The sequence below is a fragment of the Hyperolius riggenbachi genome, chromosome 6 (genome assembly GCF_040937935.1).
Source record: "Hyperolius riggenbachi isolate aHypRig1 chromosome 6, aHypRig1.pri, whole genome shotgun sequence".
NCBI lineage: Eukaryota > Metazoa > Chordata > Amphibia > Anura > Hyperoliidae > Hyperolius > Hyperolius riggenbachi.
This window is the reverse complement of record NC_090651.1, coordinates 151,627,084-151,643,033: the sequence shown is the minus strand read 5'-3', so window position 1 is coordinate 151,643,033 and position 15,950 is coordinate 151,627,084. Positions and strand designations below refer to the sequence as shown.

Below are 15,950 nucleotides of genomic sequence, written 5' to 3'. Positions count from 1 at the left end.
TATATGAAAGTCTAATGTTTATCAGTACATTCCAGAAAATAATGAACTTTATCACAATATGCAAATTTTTTGAGAAGGACCTGTACATATATCACTCAGGTGGGCGGTGTGGGATCTACTCAGAAGCCCTTTGTGATCTACCAGTAGATCACGATCTACCTAATGGGCATTTCTGCCCTACATCAAAGGGAGGGAGGGTAAGACATTGGGGGGCCCTAAGGGTCCCTTACCAACCATTAATGAATTGACCCTTCATCTATTGTGTACCAGGAGAGAGATATTGTTATTTTTAACAGTATATGTTACAAAAAATGTAGGTATCAACAGAGTTACCATACACAAACACACTTTACCATACACAAACCTGAGCTCAAAGTCTTCTCTAAATTTAAACTCAGAAAAAATGGCCATTATCTTTACTGCTAATAACAGAGTCTAATGCTGGGAACACAAGATGCAATTTCCTGCCCAATCGATGGGAATTGGACGATATCCGAATCAGAATCATTTTATTTTATTTTTGCCCAGAATTGGGCTTGGCACATGTAGGGCTATAAGTATAGGAAAGGACACACAAGAGATAACCTGGTAACATAATCCAAATACAGCAATTCGATAACGAAAAATTGTTCACAAAAAGTATAGCGTTCGGCAGTGCAGATGTGTTTAAAAAGAGGAAGTAGAGGAAGAACGGCTTAAGGGGAGGGTGATGGGGGGCTGAGGGGGGGGGGGGGGGGAGGAGTCAGAACTCAGCTAGTTGACAACTGAGGGAAAGAACCTGTGCCTGTGCCTAGAGGTCCTAAGTGGAGATGGACCAAAACCTCCGGCCTGAAGGGAGAAGACTGAAAAAGCGGGAGCCTGGGTGTAATGGATCGTTGGTGATCTGCAGTGCTCTGGAGCGCTGTCTGGTGTCGTAGAGGAGGTTCAGAGGGAAAATTGGTTTCCCAATGATCCTCTCCGCTGGTCTGATAACCCTCAGTAGTTTGTGTCGGACAGACTCAATTGTGGCCGAGTAGAAGCTTGTCAGAAGTTCCTGGCCCATACCAAAGTTCCTCAATTGACGGAAGAAGAATAGCCTCTGCTTGGCTTTCCTCTCGGTGGAGGTGGGGTGGGCTTTCCAACTTAGATCATTGGTAATGGTTGTGCCCAGAAGGTGGGCACAGGGAACTCTCAACTTCTGTGCCGTCAATATAGATTGGAGGTGGGGTGGAGACGCGCTTCCTAAAGTCAATGTTCATCTCAACTTTTTTTTTCCCATTCTGTCCGATCCACTTCCGATTGAGAAAGGGATCCAATTTGCAAAGTTATCGTAAAATCGATCCCTTTATCAATCGGGAGCAGTTTGGACATGTACACATAGTACAACTTCAAAGCCTTCAATAACTGAAAAATGTAAATAGACCTAATCATAGAAGAACTCTGCCAAAATAAACCTCTGGTGTTCACACACTCCACTGTGCTTATGTGACAAAACGGTGTTCACACCCAACAACCAGCACAGATATCTTTGGCATGCGCTCACTGGACCAATGTTGTTGATCAGTCACAGACCACAACAGTCATGGGCTGCCGCCCAACCTCCGGTCTTTTCCCAGCTCTCCTGTTACTTTCACAACTCCTTGCATTATATTGTATAAAATACTCCCAAAGTGCAATCATAGTGTAAAGCACTTTGATTCCAATAAAAGTTAGAAGTGCACTCACATTTCCTCCGTAGTCAATTTGCTTTTAGGCTGCTTTCACAGTAAGACGTTACAGGCGCACGTTAGTGCAGCCTGTAATGCAGCCTAACTCACAGCAATGAAAACTAAATGGGCTGTTCACAGTGCCCACGTTGCGTTACATTGTAACGCAGCACGTTTAAACAAAGTGCTGCATGCTGTACGTTATACTTGGCTTAGAAGCGTTTATCTGTTTGCACATGCTCAGTAATGTTGGAGGAGGTGGTCTCCCCTCCTCCTCCGCGGCCAGCCACATGGCTAATTAATATTCACTGCACTGTGTGACGTGTAGCGTTTACTTCCTGGAGCGGCAGCTTTGTGCGGCGATTGGCTGGCGGGACCACGTGATGCCGCATGCGTCCAAAAGTACGCATCATGGACGCATAAAGAGCAGCATAACTCGGCTCAATCTGACGTCCAACTTCAACCCCACTATGCGTTGCGTTAGGGGCACGTTATGCGACCTTAACGTGGCATCTAACGCAACATCTTAGTGGGAAAGAAGCCTTAAACAATAACAGTTGCCTAGCTGTCCTGCTGTTCTGTATGGCTGCAGTAGTGTCTGAATCACACCAGAAACAAACGTGGCAAATCTAGTTAAACATCTTATCTCCATGCTTGTTCAGGCTCTATGGCTAAAATTATTAGAAGTAGAGCAGGGATGTTGAACTGCAGTCCTCAAGGGCAGAGGTCCTCACACAGTTTAGACACAGCTCAAATGAATCGATGGGACTGAATCAGGACAGGTGCGGTTCATCAAGCAGAACACATTTCTCAGTCTATCCTAAACACTGGCATGGATCTAGCCACTCAACGATTGGAGTTCAACACCTGTGAGGTTGAGAATCAGCAGGACAACCAGGGTATTTGCATTGTTTAAAAGGAAGTAAATATGGCAGCTTCCTTACTCCTCTCACTTCAGGTGTTCTTTAAAGGAGCACTGTAGTGAGAGGTACATGAAGGCTGTCATATTTATTTCCTTTTAAGCTATACCAGTTGCCTGGCAGCCCTGCTGATCTATTTGGCTGAAATAGTGGCTGAATTACACCAGAAACAAGCATGCAGATAATCTTGTCAAAATTGTCAGAAAAACCTGATCTGCTGCATGCTTGTTCAGGGTCTATAGCTGAAGGTATGAGATGCAGAGGATCAGCAGGATAGCCAGGTAACTGGTATTGCTTAAATGGAAATAAATATGGTAGCCTTCATACACCTCTCTCAGTTCTCCTTTAACCCTTTCGGGACCGGACGGCTCGGTACTATAGACCCGGGGGGGGTGCAGTCTGCGCAATACAAGTGTGCCCGTCTTTGATTTCCTTTAAAGGACAACTGAAGTGAGAGGTATATGGAGGATGCCATATTTATTTCCTTTTAAACAAAACCAGTTGCCTGGCATCCTACTGATCTATGTGGCTGCAGTAGTGTCTGAATTACACCAGAACAAACATGTACTCTTGTTAGATCTGACAATGTCAGAAACACCTGATCTGCTGCATGCTTGTTCAGGGTCTATGGCTAAAAGTTTTAAAAGCACAGTGCGTGAGTGCGCATCAGGCAGCGAGGGCGGCGTGAGTGCGCGTCAGGCAGCGAGGGCGGCGTGAGTGCGCGTCAGGCAGCGAGGGCGGCGTGAGTGCGCGTCAGGCAGCGAGGGCGGCGTGAGTGCGCGTCAGGCAGCGAGGGCGGCGTGAGTGCGCGTCAGGCAGCGAGGGCGGCGTGAGTGCGCGTCAGGCAGCGAGGGCGGCGTGAGTGCGCGTCAGGCAGCGAGGGCGGCGTGAGTGCGCGTCAGGCAGCGAGGGCGGCGTGAGTGCGCGTCAGGCAGCGAGGGCGGCGTGAGTGCGCGTCAGGCAGCGAGGGCGGCGTGAGTGCGCAGTGGTGAATAGCTGGAATCAATGCTCTGTCAGAGCCGCACATTCATCAGCAGGACATAGATTCCAACTATGTCGGTCCGGAAGTAATTCAAGCCAGCGTACCTCTCCCCCCCCCCCTCGATACTACCTGAATCTTGATGTGTACTGGACAGCTCCCAGCTGCTTTTTTTCTGACACGTTTATAAAATTTTTATTTACTTCAGCATGATGGCCGCGATCCCAGAAGTAGTCCCGGGGTTGTGGCCACCTTACCAGATAGAATTTTATAAATTAAATTGTAGACCAGAAAAAAAAGCAGCCAGGAGTGACAAAAACGAGACAGTTCAGGTAGTTTTATTCCGTATGTCATACATCTCAGTGCTGGATTGCGGTGAATGGGGGCGGCTTGGAACGGCGATTTCAACACACACTAAAAGATTTCCTAATGAGTATTAGGTATGTATGTTTATTTTCTGTACAAAATCTGACTTTAGGTACACTAAGATGTGGAAGGAAAGTAGAGCACCCAAAATAACCCTATACAAACAGAGAAACATACAAACTCTATGCAGAGAGCGCTCTGGTTACAATTTAGACCTGTGAATCTATTGCAGCAAGGCAAGGTGCTAAGCAGCTTATTTACCATGCTGTAGTGTCTATAGTTTGAGAAAAACTTAAGATTGGTTCCATTGAGTCACCTGTACCCCATGCTCTGATTATTATGTATATTCTTGTTTTGGGATTGCTGGCATTTGGGATCAGATTAGCATAGGGTTTTCCCCCCTAAATCTTGTTTTCTTTATTTTTCTTAATGTATTTGCTCTTATTGGTCAATACTAGTTATTGATATTGAGAGATATAGAGCGAGATATGTTTTTCATCATTATTGGCACAGCTGCACTTTTTGTAATAAGTGTTGAGGAGATGTATTGTTATTGACTCAGACCTATTGTTATCCTGTATACTAAAATCTGCCTGCTGACATTCAAGGCTCTACACCACATGGGACCCAAATACATAGCAGATCTATTGGAACTTTATGCCCCTCCACGCACCCTCCGCTCTGCCAACAAGATGAAGCTGGTTATTCCCAGGATACACTTAACATTTGGTGCTCGGGCCATTTCCTACGCAGCCCCTACTCTATGGAACTCACTTCCACAATCAGTACGAGAGGCTCCCTCTCTGGACAGCTTTAAAAAAAGGCTAAAAACTCACTTCTTTTCCCTAGCCTTTGAGACTGCATAATGCAGGGTCACAGCGCTTTGAAACCCCAGGGAGAAAAGCGCTATATAAATATTATTGTTATTGTTGTTATTGTTAAAACCTAACTGTCCCTGCGTCATCTTTCCGTCTGTGTGTCCGTGGTTTTCTGTACTGCGCATGTGCGCAGTACAGTCAACCGTTGGGACAGGAGGACGGGCCAGGGAGCCAGGCGGATGGGTGCGCACACGGCGGGCGGATGGGTGCGCACACGGCGGGCGGATGGGTGCGCACGCGCACTAACATGGAGCGGCAGTATCACTACCTAGAGCCCGTTTTTAAACGGGCTTAGGTAGAATAGTGGTAAAATATTAGGCTATCACCGTGCCCTGTCACCTATCACGTGATTTTTTTAAATGATTTTCGTTGCGTTTAACTTTTCAGTAAAGACTAATTAATTACTATTGACCAACTTTGGTGCTGCATTGGGGTTCTTTTTCTTTCAAATTGTTTTCAGAGTACTTCCCCAAGTACACTCTGGTTTTATTTTTTAGTTTATATTTAGTAGTACGGTGCTTGTCCAATACTTAAAGAGAACCAGAGGCGGGTTTTTTTAAATCTTAATAGGACACAGAGGCATGATCTGTGCTCCAATCAGGAGCTAAGCTGCGGCCAGTACTTCCTGGGTCACAGCTTGGCTTTCAATTGGAGGAAGCTAGCAGAGGAGAGGTGTGGCGGGGAGAGCGGCATGTAATGGGGAGGCGGACACTGATTGACATTTGCAGGTAAACAGAAGGCTGAGCCCGGAGGAGACTGGCGGCAGCAGCAGCAGGACACAGAGGCATGTCATAGCGCACAGAACATGCCTCAGTGTCCGATCAAGATTTAAAAAACCCGCCTCAGGTTCTCTTTAAGTTACTATATTGACTGTCACCTAATAGTCTATCAAAACTTTTAAAATTAAAACTAAAATAGCTTACCCGATACAAGTACATCCAGTTCCAAGGCAGACTGGTCAGAAAAATGATAACACAGATCCTTGGTATCAGTGAAAGCAAACCAATACGTGTCCACATCTGTGTGGCTATCATGACCACAACGGTAAGGAGAGTCAGTGAAATCTGTGGAAAAATAATCCTCGAGATTAGATATCCATTGAATAGAAGCTTTACAAAACACGTCGCTTTTTTTTCCCTAAAGTAAAATGTTCTTAGATTGGAATACGGTGTAGTGTATAGTTTTATTTTCCTATTGGAATAGAAATCTGTATAGAGCAGGAAAATATAGAGAGAGGAGTATGGTCACTGAGCAGTTGTGTACTTGGTGGTTTTTGTAGATTTTTTATAAGATTCTGTATGATATTAAGGCCATAGTTTTAAAATAATGCTCTGTTATCACTGGTCATTTGTACTTATTTGTTATTGTTGGGGATGAGGCCTTTGAGAGTATGGTCACATCAGCCAATGAGAAAGTCCAAAGTGGGCTGAGTCGCCCAAAGATTCTGTAGTTACCGACTATCCAGGGCATGGTTTATGGTGGAAAGCACCTTGGGCATTCTTGCCAACAAGTGAAATGTATTCCATTTTGCCATGAAACGTTGCCTGGCAAAAACTGTGTTCTGAAATCCACCTGCATCCTACACAGTTTTATAAGAGGCAGTAAGGGGTGGCTGAACATCTTGATCAGGACTACATGCTGAATGACCATCAGGAACCAGGCTTCAAGGGCAGTTCAGGAGACCATCAATGATAGAGACTGACTGGCCGAGAACTTCCTTACCCCAAAGGGGCAGGTTCCTTGGCAGGACAGATTTGTAATATTTTATGTTGTCATGGTTATACCATTAATGCTAACTGTTGGAAGACTTATTTTTTTTTTACAGCCATCAACTTGGACCACATCGGTTTCATACACGTGTAGCAAAAACGTGCAGGGTTGTACTGCAGAACAGCAGAAGACCTATAGATATGTAATGCACAAAAACTGTGCACTGCTAAATGATGCAAACTTACTAACACATGAATTACTAAACTGAAAGGCTGAACTAAAGCTTTAAATGTGTAATATTCCATAGTAAAGAGGCACTGTAGTGACATATAGTATAGTCTAGTAAATTATTTTGGATACACATTTTTATGTTAATTTTTCTGGTTTCAGCATCAGAAAACTTCTTAGATCTATATATTGCTGTACACTGGTATGTAGCCCTCCCACTGATGCTTAGCCTAGGCTGTTTAGCTATACTGAATTGTCCTCCCCATCACCCCTTCGAGCATTCTGGGAAACCAGGTATATTTTCTACTTGCTTTAAGATTGCTTAGTAAACAAACATTTCGCAGAGATGCCCCTGACAGGATTAAAGAGGTCACCACCTGTGATACATTTCAGAATGTAAATCAGCGTGAGCAAAGTTAGCCAAATATTACAATGTACAAATACTGACTAAATAATGTATAAATGAATATGTTTTTTTATTTACTACCCAGGAAAAATTGATGAATCCTTTACCATAACAACAGTCATCGGATCAGTCCCAACATAGTCCTCAAAGTTCCATCTGCACTCTTCTTTATTGTAATACTTGAAGCCAACTAAAGTGCTGCCGAGAGCTTCATCGAGGGCACCTGCATGCCAGTCCCTATCACTGAGATATCTCCAGATCTCAGCAACCTTCTCTTTGGTGAGTACCACCTCCGCGTTATAGTGGATCTCTGGCTGAGAAGCATCTGGCTGTCAATCAAAAACATCCATCAAGTACCAGCAAAAGAAAGTCAAAAACATCCATCATATACCAGCAAAAAAAGTCAAAAACATCCATCATATACCAGCAAAGTAGAATTTTAAGCAAAAGTTGCATCAAATGCAGGTACCCGACGTGAGAGATCTATGGAGGATGCCATATTTATTTACTTTTAATCAATACCAGTTGCCTGACAGTTGTGCTGATGTAGCTTCTGCCATACACCTGAAACAAGCATGCAGCTAACCTTGGCAGATTTATACCAGAAATATCTGATCTGCATGCTTGTTCCAGGTCTATGGCTAAAAGCATTACAGGCAGAAGATCACCAGTACTGCCAGGCAAGGTGCATTTAAAAGGTAATAAATATGTAAACATCCATATGTTTCTCCCCTCGGGTTTACCTTAACCTGAAACTCTAAAAACTTTAATGCATAATTCATATAACTATGCATGTATATGAAAAAAAAAAACCTTCCTGAATAAGAGAACACACAATTACTGTCGCCCACAATGATCAGGACTCGATCCCTCAGCAACAGACCAAGTGCTGTACATTGTCGTCACTAGCCTACAGGCTAGAGACAATGTGCCAGAAGAAGGTATATGTGAGAGGCGCTGCTGAGTACTTTGATATAGAGACAATGTGCCGCCCAGGCGGCAATGTCTTGGAGTGGGAGAGGTAAGGAGAACAATAGGCTCAGGTTGCGCTTGGCCAGGACATTCCGGTTTTCCAACAAACTAGCAAGCAAGCACTGCAAAATAGCATATGTGTACGTTAGTTTGACCAAAAGACTAACATACCTACCAATTCACCATAAATGGTTTGTAGGATAGCTGTAGTAGAATATCGGTAAATTTACAGACATACTACCACTTCATTCACATAGTAAAATCACGGTAATATTTACAGATATTGCACTATGACCTAACCTTTCCCTACCATCGCACAAAACCCACCCCCGGTGGTGCTTAATCTTAAGCCCCCACCCCCATGTGCGACTAACCTTTACTCCTCCCATGTGCAACTATTAACACAACCAGACGCAAGTGCGCAATTAACTTTAACACCCTTCCTTGGGCATCTATCTTTAACCCCTCGTGTTCACTTCTTTGTATACTGAGTTGACAAGTTAGAGGAGAGGTAGTGCTGTGCAAGCACAGAATAAAATGTACGCTGGCTTGACAGGTATGCTTGAAAGTCAGAACACCGGCACTCTGCCATACACACCCTATATTCTCGGCAGAGGCATCAAGAGATCAGTCACCTCAGCCAAGAACCACCTAGCGTGTGTACAAAGCTTCACATGGAACGGTCATCTTTTGGATTATGACTAGACACACTAGAATCTTACCACGCCACAACTGTGCAATATGAGGGACTACCTAAAGAATGGAGCATAGAATATTCACCCAGTTTACCTCTCTGCTACATAGCTTTGGTATGACTGTACAATCCAGACTGAATTATTGATAAGCACCTTAAAGGACACCTGAAGTGAGTGTGGAAAGCTTCCATATTCATTTTATTTTATATAATGCAAACTGCCTGGCTGTACTGCTGATCCTCTGCCTGTAATGGCCCATACTCACGGGCTGCAAAAGTGGCCTGTCGCCAGCACACGTGAGCGTGTGGGCGACAGGCCGGCGGCAGCTCCTCGCCAGGTCCCTCCGCGTACACACGCGGAAGAGAGACCAGCGGTGCGACGGAAGCTGTCGCCGACGTTCCTCCTCCCCCCGCCGGAAGCTCCGGACTAGCGACAGTTGCGGCGGCGACTGTCGCCAGGCGATTGAAACTTTCAATCGCCTGGCGACAGCGACGGGCGGCAGTTCGGGGTGCGCGCCCGTGCGACGGCGCATACTCACGGGCGACCTGTCGTCGCAACACGCGCGCGCCGCGTGTTGCGGCGACAATTGTAGCCCGTGAGTATGGGCCATTAGCCATAAACCCTGAACATGCATGCAGATCAGATGTTTCTGACTGATGTGTGACTGGATTTGCTGCATGCTTGCTTCAGATGGACGATTCAGACACTAATAATGCATGAAAAAAAATCAGCAGGATTCCAAGCGACTGGTATATGGCTCCTCACTTCAGGTGTCCTTTAACATTTCAGGATTGTCTCCAGTACAGATCTATCTTTACCTCCTGCTCTGCCGGCACCATCATACTGACGTCAGCAAAGCTTTTGCTGAGAGTCAATTAAAGGTCAATAACTGTCAGTGAAGAGCGGTGCTGACAAACAGAGCTACACTTAAACTTACCCTAAAATGCTTTAGTTATTTTTTTTCTTTCCGCAAAGGAATTTTATTTAAACAGTACAGCCAATTCCCTTATCCTACCTTGTAATTTCATGCACGGAGTTTAGCACAGTTTTAAATCCTTGAGGATTCTGTTACCATATCAGTGAAGATTTTTGTCTGTAACTGTATGTATGTATGTATGTATGGTTTTTTTTTTAAACACAGGTTATACACTTTGCACATGAAATTCTAATGCTTATATGTACATTTGTGCTCTGATGTACCATACAAGGGTGATAAAACTGAATGCAAGAATGACAAGACGTGTAGTACTTACAAGTCCAAGCTGCTTAGCTTCATCTAGAATCCTGAGCAGGAAGCGTCTGAAAGCCGGCTCACTGTTCTGAGGCATTTGTTCCGTTTTCCTGTACTCCTCAATCTGCAAAAAATAGTGACATTTGCATGTGGGAATTCTAAATCTAAACTGAACATACTGAATCAGAACATCTGCTGACAAACTAACCAGAACTGAGCGAGGAAAGTCCTAATGGCAACCATGCTGATTAGTGTGAACCATAAGGATTACCTTCACTTTGTACTTTCTTAGTACAAATATCCCACAGTAAGCTGCGCTCTGCAGCTCTTGAGCTATCGATCCATACAGGCTCAAAATGGTCAGCATCTAATTCCAGAGAACTTCTTCATTTCCATGCATTCCTGCCTTATAGCAGAAGCCATGTATGAAGTCTGGCATCTGTTCTACCTACTTTAGGTGTCACACTTGATTGACTCATCCACCGGCTATATCCACAGAGGACAGGCAGGAAAGATGTCACATACAGCCAATGAAACAGGTATTTCTGTCTAGCACTTTGCTACTATTAACTATTTATATACAATAACATTCTGATCGCTATTATAACTTAGGATGTTCAGTTCTGAGTTTACTCGAGCTTTTACAATTCTGTATAAAAAATCTCCTTACATTAGTCGGAATAGGATTACGATAACTAATTCACCCTCACACACTGCTAAATTATTCTCCCTGCTTCTACACAGCGTTGCACTCGAAATTTATGAACACAGGTTACATTTTCATTGCCAAAATCAATCCTAACTTAAGGATTAACTTAAGGCTAAAATCTAGAGTGTATACAGGAGTCCGCCAATGTCAGTGGGCTCTAGCAATGAACCAAGCTGGAAGATTCTTGGCCCTGCTACTGTTGCCGTGCAACCAGTCATCTTCCGTCCCGCCCTCCCCTTTCCATAGATCAGAACAGGCTGCTTGGCAGAAGACGAGCAGTGCGTCTGTATAGGGATATTTCCCAACAGGTCATGAATGATCGATTTAGCCAACAACGATCTGTGGTGTGTATTTAGTTTTAGATAACCAAGATTTTCTCATCCGCAATTCCTGACTGTTCTTAATGGGAACCTGAACTCAGAACTTCCTCTCTGCTCTAAAAGAAAAGCAACAATAACATAACCTTTAAAGGAGAACTGTAGTGAGAGGTATATGGAGGCTGCCATATTGATTTCCTTTTAAGCTATACCAGTTGCCTGGCAGCCCTGCTGATCTATTTGGCTGCAGTAGTGTGAATCACACCAGAAACAAGCATGCAGCTAATCTTGTCAGATCTGACAATAATGTCAGAAACACCTGATCTGCTGCATGCTTGCTCAGGGTCTAGGGCAAAAAGTATTGGAGGCAGAGGATCTGCAGGATAGCCAGGTAACTGGTATTGCTTAAAAGGAAATCAATATGGTAGCCTCCATATACCTTTCACTACAGTTCTCCTTTAAAGAAAAACATTTCTTTGTTACAGCTGATACATATCCTGCAATAAATCTGCAGTGTGCCTACTTCCTACTTTCATGGAAGCAGACATAAGGTTAACACATTATGTGTTTACAAATTAGCTGCTCTGCTGAGGCAACCAGCTGAAACGGGTGAGAAATCAAAATACAGTTGTGATTAGTCACAGATGAGGGTGGGCTCAACGCTCTAAATACATACAGGGAGCATTTCCATATGTTTTCCTTCTGTCATATGGAATAGTTCAGGTCCACTTTAACCATAAATAGCCACTGTGGGCCTACATGAACAGAAATGTCAGCCTGTCAGGAATTGTCTGTCTTAAAATGGATCTAATCTTTAGCTGTCAAAAGGACATTCAGCTTTTCCGTGCTGCCTTTGTTACAGCGATGGTTTATACAGTCAAGGCCATTGGTGGAATAAGAAAAAATAATTAGCAGAACCAATTCTAATTACTATTCTGCTAATCAGCAGATATTCAGCCTGTTCTTACAAACAGTACCATTTTTTTTTTTACACATCACTGGGATGCCATGCTGCAATGACCTTCTTCAAAAATGTCAAACATAATTACTTGGCAAATCTAAAATGTCTTCTTCAGCTCAGAGGTTACACCCCCGCATACTAAAAATTATCAGAATGGGTTTGCCATCTTTCTCCTCATCTGGAGAAAGTACAATCCATAGATGCACAAGCCAGCTACTATCGTGGAGGCCAGGAGTGTGAAGGGAAACGGGTAGAAACCAAATAGTTTCAGTCAATGAATAGTGTGCAAGTTACATTCTCTGTCAAGTTTTTGTTCATGTCCATCACTTCCTGTCCCTGGCTTTACATTAAAGCCTTAGGGATCTATGTCTGAATTCCATGCACGTTACACAAATGATAAAACACATTGAACTGCCAGGCCATTGGAAAGGATTGGGCTGTTTCCATCTAATGTGGGTTTTCACATGCATAGATGTCAAGAAAGAAAATGTGACAGCATGTCGCTTTTTTCAGACACCGCATTCTCTTATTCACTGATGAACGTAAAGCAGCCCTGGATAACGTGGACGTATATCATATACCAAGGCACACATTGTTCAGAACACGGCGTCGCACCTGTACATAGTGGAAGTGAGCGCGCAGATAATTCAGAACAGGAAAGGAGGATAAATCTCCCCAGATTTGACACAAACAACAGAAGCTTCAATGCTTACCTACTCTAATACCAACAAATGAGGCTTGCCTTATACTAGTCTCTATATTAAAGCTAATGTACAGATTTGTTCCAGGCACGTCAGTTGCCATTTTCTACCTCCTAATGTGAAAAAAATGCATTTAATATTTCCATTGCTATACCATTCCAGCTACTCAAGCAGCTTGTCATGTCATAAAGAATTAGTGTGCCAGCAAATGTTAAAATGTTCTGCTTTCATGTTTATACTTATTACAAAAGGCGTACCTGTTGTTTCAACTCATCCACATCCATCCCATACTTCTGGTTTGCATACTCTGTGCGGCTATCATTCTCTTCTTGAGAAATATCCTGAGAAAAATAAGGCACCATGGTTTACAACACTCAGATCTGCCATGAGTAAAAATTCAAAAGCTTCCAAAAGCTCACATGGGCAGACATACTAAATGAAATGCCATTCATCCAGCCCGAATGTATCATATTCAGTATTGTATGTATCCAAAATATAAGATAACACCCCCCTCCCCCACAAGTACTATAACAAGTAAACAACAGTCACCACTCACATTTCTTCTTACCAGGACAGGAAATAAAGTTAAATCTCCCCAAAAAAACCTACAAAAGTCGTGATACAGCTTGTAACCCCTCCCAAAACTGGGCCAATCTTGCAGGTACCATCTTCCATGCAAACTCTGCTCTACTAACAATATTCCCTTGTCTTCCTCTCTTGGTCACCTCTTCTCACTCCCACTTGCAAGACTTCTCTCAATCCTCTCCCCTCTTCTGGAACTCCCTCCCTCAACACATCCGCCAATCATCCACACATATCCTTTTTAGGTGCAACCTGAAAACTCGCCTCTTCAGGACTCTCCTACCTAGGGAACTTCGGTCCCTGACCACCATTTTTACCATGTCATACACGGATTCCCTTTTATCTATTGTCCTATCCTTTAAATTTTTACACTGTAAGGCCTATTGACCAGGACTCTCTTTCCCCTTCTGTCTCTCAATGCTGAGTATTATGCACACTTCGACACACACAAGCAATAGAACACAGCAATACATGCATGCAGCTACATTTAAGTCGTCAGCAGGTGCTCGTCAGCCAATCAGGATGCACTGTCATACACCCTTTACCTGCCATACCACATCTAGCAGCCATTAGCATTCAGGTGGGAGGCTTCAGTTGGACGCAAATCGCAAGATTGCGTCGCTAGCAGGACCGCCCCGTGCAGGCATTCCTCCCACAGGGGTCCCTCCCTAACCGCTCACCTGTCTGCCATGTCCTAGAGCTGAAAAAAAACGTTTAAAAACACACGATTGGTTCGCACGATGGCCAGGGGCCCCGGACCTCTCTCACTGGCCGGGGCCCCAAGGCCAATGCGCGATACCTGGAGGGGAGTGCAGGTGGGCATGGACCTCTCACACCCAGGCTCTGGACCTCTCACATCCAGAAAACCCACCAACACTGCCTCCATACTGAATGCTAAATTCGACACACACAAGCAATAGAACACAGCAATACATGCATGCAGCTACATTTAAGTCGTCAGCAGGTGCTCGTCAGCCAATCAGGATGCACTGTCATACACCCTTTACCTGCCATACCACATCTAGCAGCCATTAGCATTCAGGTGGGAGGCTTCAGTTGGACGCAAATCGCAAGATTGCGTCGCTAGCAGGACCGCCCCGTGCAGGCATTCCTCCCACAGGGGTCCCTCCCTAACCGCTCACCTGTCTGCCATGTCCTAGAGCTGAAAAAAAAACGTTTAAAAACACACGATTGGTTCGCACGATGGCCAGGGGCCCCGGACCTCTCTCACTGGCCGGGGCCCCAAGGCCAATGCGCGATACCTGGAGGGGAGTGCAGGTGGGCATGGACCTCTCACACCCAGGCTCTGGACCTCTCACATCCAGAAAACCCACCAACACTGCCTCCATACTGAATGCTAAATTCGACACACACAAGCAATAGAACACAGCAATACATGCATGCAGCTACATTTAAGTCGTCAGCAGGTGCTCGTCAGCCAATCAGGATGCACTGTCATACACCCTTTACCTGCCATACCACATCTAGCAGCCATTAGCATTCAGGTGGGAGGCTTCAGTTGGACGCAAATCGCAAGATTGCGTCGCTAGCAGGACCGCCCCGTGCAGGCATTCCTCCCACAGGGGTCCCTCCCTAACCGCTCACCTGTCTGCCATGTCCTAGAGCTGAAAAAAAACGTTTAAAAACACACGATTGGTTCGCACGATGGCCAGGGGCCCCGGACCTCTCTCACTGGCCGGGGCCCCAAGGCCAATGCGCGATACCTGGAGGGGAGTGCAGGTGGGCATGGACCTCTCACACCCAGGCTCTGGACCTCTCACATCCAGAAAACCCACCAACACTGCCTCCATACTGAATGCTAAATTCGACACACACAAGCAATAGAACACAGCAATACATGCATGCAGCTACATTTAAGTCGTCAGCAGGTGCTCGTCAGCCAATCAGGATGCACTGTCATACACCCTTTACCTGCCATACCACATCTAGCAGCCATTAGCATTCAGGTGGGAGGCTTCAGTTGGACGCAAATCGCAAGATTGCGTCGCTAGCAGGACCGCCCCGTGCAGGCATTCCTCCCACAGGGGTCCCTCCCTAACCGCTCACCTGTCTGCCATGTCCTAGAGCTGAAAAAAAAACGTTTAAAAACACACGATTGGTTCGCACGATGGCCAGGGGCCCCGGACCTCTCTCACTGGCCGGGGCCCCAAGGCCAATGCGCGATACCTGGAGGGGAGTGCAGGTGGGCATGGACCTCTCACACCCAGGCTCTGGACCTCTCACATCCAGAAAACCCACCAACACTGCCTCCATACTGAATGCTAAATTCGACACACACAAGCAATAGAACACAGCAATACATGCATGCAGCTACATTTAAGTCGTCAGCAGGTGCTCGTCAGCCAATCAGGATGCACTGTCATACACCCTTTACCTGCCATACCACATCTAGCAGCCATTAGCATTCAGGTGGGAGGTTTCAGTTGGACGCAAATCGCAAGATTGCGTCGCTAGCAGGACCGCCCCGTGCAGGCATTCCTCCCACAGGGGTCCCACCCTAACCGCTCACCTGTCTGCCATGTCCTACAGCTGAAAAAAAACGTTTAAAAACACACGATTGGTTCGCACGATGGCCAGGGGCCCCGGACC

General features: G+C 45.2%; 1 protein-coding gene across 4 annotated transcripts in view; it reads right to left on the bottom strand.

The window, feature by feature from the left end:
* LOC137521172 (chloride channel CLIC-like protein 1) overlaps positions 1-15,950 on the bottom strand; it is a 46,006-nt gene that overhangs the window by 24,532 nt on the left and 5,524 nt on the right. For 3 of the 4 annotated variants that reach the window (XM_068240090.1, XM_068240093.1, XM_068240091.1), the window contains 4 exons: positions 13,016-13,099; positions 10,093-10,194; positions 7,280-7,501; positions 5,752-5,892 (listed from right to left, as the gene is read on the bottom strand). In XM_068240090.1, coding sequence (XP_068096191.1) covers positions 5,752-5,892; positions 7,280-7,501; positions 10,093-10,194; positions 13,016-13,099 — 549 coding nt within the window. Of the gene's footprint in view, positions 1-5,751; positions 5,893-7,279; positions 7,502-10,092; positions 10,198-13,015; positions 13,100-15,950 lie in introns of all 4 variants that reach the window. The other variant, XM_068240092.1, reaches the window with a different exon arrangement.